Source organism: Spodoptera frugiperda, chromosome 10 (assembly GCF_023101765.2).
Source record: "Spodoptera frugiperda isolate SF20-4 chromosome 10, AGI-APGP_CSIRO_Sfru_2.0, whole genome shotgun sequence".
NCBI classification, from domain to species: Eukaryota; Metazoa; Arthropoda; class Insecta; order Lepidoptera; family Noctuidae; genus Spodoptera; species Spodoptera frugiperda.
In genome coordinates, this window is record NC_064221.1 from 4,171,234 (window position 1) to 4,179,330 (window position 8,097).

The 8,097-nt window shown below is 35.6% G+C and overlaps 1 protein-coding gene across 2 annotated transcripts in view; it reads right to left on the minus strand.

Annotated features, from left to right (window-relative positions):
- LOC118277059 (RNA-binding protein fusilli) overlaps positions 1-7,640 on the minus strand; it is a 105,659-nt gene extending 98,019 nt beyond the window's left edge. The window contains exon 1 of one of the 2 annotated variants that reach the window (XM_035595718.2): positions 6,882-7,630. In XM_035595718.2, coding sequence (XP_035451611.1) covers positions 6,882-7,010 — 129 coding nt within the window. In that variant the 5' untranslated portion in view covers positions 7,011-7,630. Of the gene's footprint in view, positions 1-6,881 lie in introns of both variants that reach the window. The other variant, XM_035595717.2, reaches the window with a different exon arrangement.
- Positions 7,641-8,097: the final 457 nt, after the last annotated feature.

Here is an 8,097-nt window from a genome sequence, read left to right on the forward strand (position 1 = left end):
CAAATCGTTTACAAGATAACACTTTTACACATCAATCTCTAAAATTACTAGCTGAGGCCGGCATTTCCTATCCGACTACTCTGAGAAGAAATGCCGTAACAAACTCCAGAGGTCACAGTATATTTTAAAGTCCAGACAAGACTACATAGACTATCAAAAATACTGGGCACAATCCGACTATCAAACCCAAGAACTCATGTTAGTCAATCACGATTATTCAACCAATGAGGTTTTTCAACGTCATTCAATGAGTTCTAAGCTAGTACATATATATAAACTGTATCGTAACTTATGTATAAATACCTATTCATTCTGTCCTCTCGAAGGTAATGTTTATAAACAGAGAGCAGCTAGAAACAAGACGTTTTACATGCGTAATATATTTTATTGTAACTAGAAGATAAAACCTTTACACGTGTCTCGTGAATTACTACATCTTGTTCTTGTTACAAACGTCCATATTGAATTAATACTCTTGATATATTGGGCACATGCTGCGCGGTACACAGGAGAAGTGGAGTAAAATAATAACAAACTGGCACCCTAGACGTAGGAGAAGAAAGAGGAAAGACAAAGCAAGAGATGGGAAGATGAACTAAAAGTAACAGCATTCCCAAAATGGAGAAGCGTTGCTAGAGAGTGCAATGGAAATTGTTAGAGGAGGCCTTTGTCAAGAGGCACACTGAACTCAGAGATATTTTATAACCATATTATAAAGGAAAGAAGCAGTTTGGGATTATTATATTGACGCACCTATAATTCATTTTCGAATGAGTTCGAAAGGTCGATCGATTAATTCTAACTTATTTGATAGAAACAAAAAAATGATTCAAAATTCGGGAAAAATACATCACTACGTATTTACACCCATAAATTTATCAATGTAATGGATTAATCTTATAAAAAATAATATTACATATTATAATATTTAAATAAGAAGACCCTTTAATTACCGGATTCCACTATAATTATTAGGTAAAAAACTTAATGGCTCGCATTATTTTATTTAAATTACAAAAGTATCAAAATTGGTTAGTCCTTGTTTTTTTATCTATAGGCTGTCAATGGATGATTCTGTCAATGTCAAAGTGTTTTTTTTTTATAAATTCGAACATGTAAAGGTAAGCTTTGCGTTTAATCAATTTATTTCAATTAATTTTAATTAATCTTCGTAAAACTGAGGAACGAAAATTAGTTGTTTAAAGTTGTTTTATAGGATTACATAATCAAATATTTGAATAATAAACATATTAGTCAGAAAGCTAGTTATAGGCAGTTTCGTACTTGACCGTTGATTGTTTTACAATCCGGTTTCTGGCCATAAAAGGGAAAACAAACTGCCTATGTCTGTTAAAAAAAATTGTAGCTCTAATAGTCAATGGTTGGTAAAGAGAGAAAGGCCGCTGTATTTTTATTGGCTATTTTCAACCCACATTGAGCAATTGTGGTGATTAATGCTCAAACCTTCTCGTATTTATTCCCAATCCTAAACTTTGATTCGTTTTATCTAAGCATCTTATATGACAAAACAAAAAAAATTACGAACATTTTTTCATTGCCCAACTGGTGGACTAAACAGATTATTAATTTTCATACCCCGTCATCATCCCAATTCGTATTTAAAACACCAAACAATAAGGTTTAAAGGTTGCCAAACCCTTAAACGCCTAAACGTTACCTTCATACATACATACATATATGTTTATTTGTAAGAGTTGCCAACCAGTTCTCGATACAACATTTGGAAGTGTGCGTGGGCTGAGCCCAACACATGTAAGACTTGACCCTATGAGAGAACGCCATCGTGAGGTACTTCCGGGTTGAGATTTAGAGGTTTCAAAATAAAGATACTTACAGAATTATTTTGAAGATGGTATAAAGGAAGATATATGTATAAAGTGTTCTAAAACTATCTGCCACGGCTTTAATGCGAGGTAGTGTTTTGTTCGAAGATTATAATGTTTTTTGTTAAATACAACTGGTTTATATTTTAAAGTTGTTGATATTCTAAAGGTTTCATCATTTCTAGCCCTTACTGCCGTACTCAGAAATATTTAATGATTGCTTAAATTGAAAATAAAGGAACGAATTTGTTCTAAAAACAATTGCTACGGACTTTTTTAGTGGAAAAAATCATCCAATGTCTTTTCCTGCCTTGGGCGACGCGAGAAGGAGTGTAAAACTCTTACTGACTAAAAACCACCCCGTTCCTACTCCTGCTTTTCGACCCGAAACCCGCTAGGTAGTCCACAGCTCCAGAATTGCTAAGGATTGAGCTAAGTAACCATTAAATTACTCTGTATATGACGGTAAGACTTCAGAGTAATACTAAAGAGGTATTCCTCGAAGCGCAATTCTCCAAGCGCACCTATTTTATTCCTCGAAGCGCACCCGTTAGTTGCGCTTCAAGGAACTATTAAAAATATTAATTTTTATTTCCTCGAAGCGCACCTATGTTTTATTTTCGACTCTAACTGAAACTATCGATAATAAGATATCGATAATCTGATACACGTAGAGCTATCTATGAGCAAATAAGGTTAAACCTTTAAAAAATGTTTCTTGTCGATGTATGTAATCAACGACTTTTATTAGTTACTAGCTGACCCGGCAAACTTCGTATCGCCTCAAACATTTTTTCTCACCTTTTAAACCTTCCCTGGACTTGTACAAATAATTCAAGACCAAAATTAGCCAAATCGGTCTAGCTGTTCTCGAGTTTTAGCGAGACTAACAAAATAGCAATTGATTTTTATATATAAGAACTCTGTACTCGTCGACCATAGATTGTTATTTTTTTACCCGACTGCGCCAGAAGGAGGGTTATGTTTTTTTCGAGAGTATGTGTGTATGTATGTATAATTGTTTGGCACGCTCTGCAGCCTAAACGGCTTGATTGATTTTGGCTTAAGAGGTCTCGTTAGATTCGTATTTACTGTGAGAGTGACTTGATATTCAAAATAATAAATAAAACAAAATGGCGGATTTTTGGCGCCAAATTCGAATAATGCTCACTCTCTAGCCTGAACGACTCGATGGATTTCAGCTTGATAGGAGTTGTTTGATTTGTATTACTGTGAGAGTGACACTAGATATATCAAAATATAAAAATAATATATATAATTTAAAAAACTAAAAAACCCGACTGCGTTTCTTTATAATATGAAAATAAAAAAACCCTAAAACAAGAAAGTCATCGTAAAACTGAAGCAGTCGGGACCCATTCTAGAAAGCCAGCAGTATGTGACCTCACTAAGTTTTCAGATATAGAATGGGTCCCGACTGCTTCACTTCAGACCTCTTAAGCCAAAATTCATAAAGCCGTTTAGGCTGCAGAGCGTGCCAAACAATTATACATACATACACACATACTCTCGAAAAAAACATAACCCTCCTTCTGGCGCAGTCGGGTAAAAAAATAACAATCTATGGTCGACGAGTACAGAGTTCTTGAATGTTGTATGAAATAACTAATAAAAGTCGTTGATTACATACATCGACAAGAAACTATTTTTAAAGGTTTAACCTTATTTGCTCATAGATAGCTCTACGTGTATCAGATTATCGATATCTTATTATCGATAGTTTCAGTTAGCATCCCCTCTCTAGTCGAAAATAAAACATAGGTGCGCTTCGAGGAAATAAAAATTAATATTTTTAATAGTTCCTTGAAGCGCAACTAACGGGTGCGCTTCGAGGAATAAAATAGGTGCGCTTGGAGAGGTGCGCTTCAAAACAGTTGCGCTTCGAGGAATACCTCATACTAAAAACCTAATATTTTGATAAACAACTATTTTTTACACGTGTCCTCGGCAAAAGGAATTTGCACTGCACCTCTATCTATGTTTCAGGACTTATCTACAGTGTGACGAATCAATTGAAAGTTGTAATTAATTAGTATTATTATAAAATTATCTGCAAGATAAACTTGTTATCTTTATAAGTCTAAATATGAGTGAGATACTACAAAGAAACATAAACCTAGTAATACGATTTATTAATCTTTATTAACTACATCGTTGGTCGAAGTATCGCAAATTTGACCTTAGTATGAGGTCCATCCGGAGCTGCGGACTACCTAGCGGGTTACCGGGGCTCCGGCTCGAAAAGCAGGAGTAGGAACGGGGTGGTTTTTAGTCAGTAAGAGTCCGACACTCCTTCTCGCCCCGCCAAAGGCGGGAGAAGCCGACCAGTCTCTGTGTTTTTCTTTATATTCTCACTGTTTAAACCTTCCCTGGACTTCTACAAATAATTCAAGAACAAAATTAGCTAAATCGGTTTAGCCGTTTTCAAGTTTTAGCGAGACTAACGAACAGCTATTGATTTTTATATAGAGAGTTTAGTAAGAGGTAAGATTACTGACAGATAGATTATTTGAGACTGGCTGTAAAACAATTGAACTGATAATATGAAAAGTAAATTACTAAAAGTAAACACTCATTCTAGAAATGACTAGCACATTGTTAAGTATTGAAATAAATTCAGTCAAAGTATAATTAGCGTTAGATATAATGAAGTGCTTGTTTTGTGGGGCCTCAAACCTCAATTGACTACATATTTAGAAGTAAACAGCAAAAAATACTAACAAACAACTTTGTTTGAGCATTTATTTGTTTGTAAGCATAAACCAGAAATGAGAAACTAATTAATGTTATATACTAAATGTGTCGGGCATTGTACAAAATTACAGAGGGCTTTTGTGAAATATGCTCTATTTAAACGTGTTGCTATGTAAACTAAAAATCTCGGTATACTCATGGGTATATTAATGGAGAAAAGCTCTACTAGTTTCGAATCATGATGAAGAGTCCCTCTGTGACTTGAAACTCGTAGAGGTTTTCTCCATGAATATATGTGAGTAAACCGTGATTTTTAGTTAATTTAGTATGTCTCGTGATAGTTATTATAAAAATGTTGATATGTTTTGAAGGAAAGGTAAATACTAACCTACCTAGCTAATAAAATAAAACCCTAATCGGTACCAGAAAAAATACCTATTGCTTCTGCTCTAAGGTAATAAAGGCGGGAAGACTTTCTTTTACTCTGTAAACAACTATGGCTAAAACAAAAATACCTAAATGACAGTTAAATTCAAATCAACGTCAGATTTGACGTTTGACAATTACGAGTAATGTCATTCAGGAATAGTAGGAATAACACTGCTTGATCATTGAGTTCTAAAAACTCAAATTGAAAAAAATATAGCAATGTAACAATTATCGTGTGTGTGTGATTTCTGTTATTGGTTAGATGTAGGATATAAATACGAGTACCTGTCTGAAAAAGGCTAATATAGTGATAACATAATTATAGCCTGAAAATGCGGAAATACGTCAGATTTTCAAAATTGTGCACAACAATCTTGACAACTACATGTTAGTACAGACACAGGCATATCAAGATACCCTAATACATCAATAGATTTTCAACTTTACAAGTTTAAATAATAGAGTTTAAGTTTAAATAGTAAAGTTGATAATTAATCAAACAAATTGACAGTTTGGATTTAACAATAATATTACACTTTATGGCGTGCATTTACCAAAATCTCTGGATTGATGTATGTTTTTGGAAGACTCAATAGAAATACCTAATGTAAAAACCAACAAGTTTTTAAAATTAAGATCGGTGCCAGTAAAAATAAATGTTTGATTTCTCGATAAAAACATGGCGATTTTAGATGAGATTTTAGTTTTGATACTTTTTGCAGTTTTTGCTTTTTGCTGTCAGAAGATTTTTTTGAAAATTTTCAAATACTCTCTCTCATTTTCTCTTTATTTTATTTGGGTGAGCTAACAAAATATCGGTGATAGTCTACCGCAATACAAATCGTGTTGTCTATTCTCTAAAATTAGCAATAAAAAAAAACAACTTGAACACTACTTTACATACGCCAAAAATAAATCAATAATATAGTGTCCAATTCACATTAGTATTAATTATCTATATCCTAACAAACTCGTATTTTGTTTCTTAGGGAAAATCCTGTGTTTTATTATTTTTTTCTTTTACTGCATGTAGACTGGATTTAAGCTAGTTTTTTCTTGTTATCAACAAAAAACCAAGTCATTAAGGTTCATTATTAAATTAGCTTGTTTATCAACCTGGGAATTCTGTCTGGAAAAAACTCTTTTTTATTTTTTTTATGGGATTATTTGCTTTAGACGGACGGACAGACAGATTCCCATGACACTTGAGGTGATTGCACGATTAGATTGCACTTATCTTCAAAGCATAATATTTCAGCATGAAATTTGGCAAGGGCCTAGAATAGTCCCTTGCGGCAGTCCTCGTTTTTAGGTAAATTAAACGTTATTGCATTGTTTTTAAGACTTAAAATAATCAGTCCTAATTGTGATTTGTTGATAAATAAGAAAAGCAAGGTAAAAAAGTTAATAAATAAATCAACGAGATAAATTTATTGCCGCATCGACGCAGCTAGAATGCTAGTTTTCCTATTCACGCTTTCCGTGTTTTCGTGCCATTACAAAAAATCTAGAGTAATTCAGTAATTTACTTCACTTTTCGAGTTTGATTTAAAAGTGAATAGTAACACTAACCCATTTGACGTTTGTGAGTAAACTTTTTAAAGAATACCTCACAAAATTAAGTTGTAATCCCTTTCCGAATTCCAAACAGTAGGAATTGGAATTGAGACGCGCGCATTGGTCGACATCGATAACTATCTATATCAACAATAGGGTTTACCTAATCTGTTATACAATTTACGGCGCTCCTACACTGAACAAGTTGTATTTGTTCACGCTCACACTCAATTCAATCAACCTTTTGGCCGTAGTAACAAGGTGTATGATCAATTCTGAAGTTCAAAGTGTAAATGGATGTTTGAGCGCTGTTTTTTCATGTTTTTGTTCGCTTACCTGATTCGTGAGCACATCAATAACAACATAGGCGAGGTACACGATCTCCTCTTCGTCGGAGCCCAGCGCGGCGCCGCCGAGGCCCGCCGTACGCACGTGCAGCGCGCACACCCAGCCGCCGCTGATCATCGCGCCATGCACTGATACACCACCGCACAACAACACGCCCGCCACTACTCCACAACCCTCAGCACTTGTCCTGCCCACTACTCATCAACAAACAGTCCACAGAGTGCCACACACTTTCTAACGGGACTACAGTGGGCGAACCACCGAAAATTCACGTATACGCTGCTGTATGTTCGCTCGAAAGCACTTTTTAGAAACCTGACGGTTACTCAACATGAAACAAGAACTAGCGTGCGGCGCGGACGACGTTTTACCGCTAGCCGTCTACGTAAGCTGTTTCCGCTGTAGGTGAAAATCTAGAATTAACTCACATCACATAGCCACACCAAATCTAAGAGTCCAGTCGCTAACTCTATGGAAAGAACAAGCTTCGAACGGTGTCGATGAACGTTCCTAATTTGAATACCGTATTTGTCCACAGATTTTTCAAGATTTCACTTCGCGCGGTTTAACAACACTAGAGTACTTGAAACGCGTCACTGTATTACTTTAACTTTGATATTCGTGGAATATTTTTAATAAAAAAACGTGAGACAGCCCGGGACGAGCGTGTCTGTCGGATCGTAGGATCGACTGCCGCCCGTTCGCTTGCCCCCCTGTTGACACTGCGCAGGTAGCGCCAGGTGAGCGACGCGACGTTGCCAAACCGACTATTATCAATGATGATGAGATAGCTGCTGCTTCTACCACGTCATTTCGAAATTCACGCATCGTTGCCAACGTAATAAAATGCTGTTTGTACACTATTCTATTTCCAAAAGTTGCATTTTAGACCATCAATGGAATGTGTAGTGGAGCAAGTATCGAGACCGTGCGGTCGTTGTAAAATGACAACTGTGTACTTTATTATATTTTTGAAAATGTTAGCGGATAGATTGCAGTGCGAGTTGTGCAGGATACATTGCGTGCGCGGCTCGGCGACCTCGTTACCGTAATGTTAGAGAAAGTGTAAATAGATGTGGTGTTATGCGATCGCGTTATTAGCGTTTACACAAATATAAGTACACGCGACAAGGTCGAGGATTAGGCAATTAATAAGTAAACGATAATTTTGTGTGCATTGCACCTTTTTTCATTCAAATAGTCG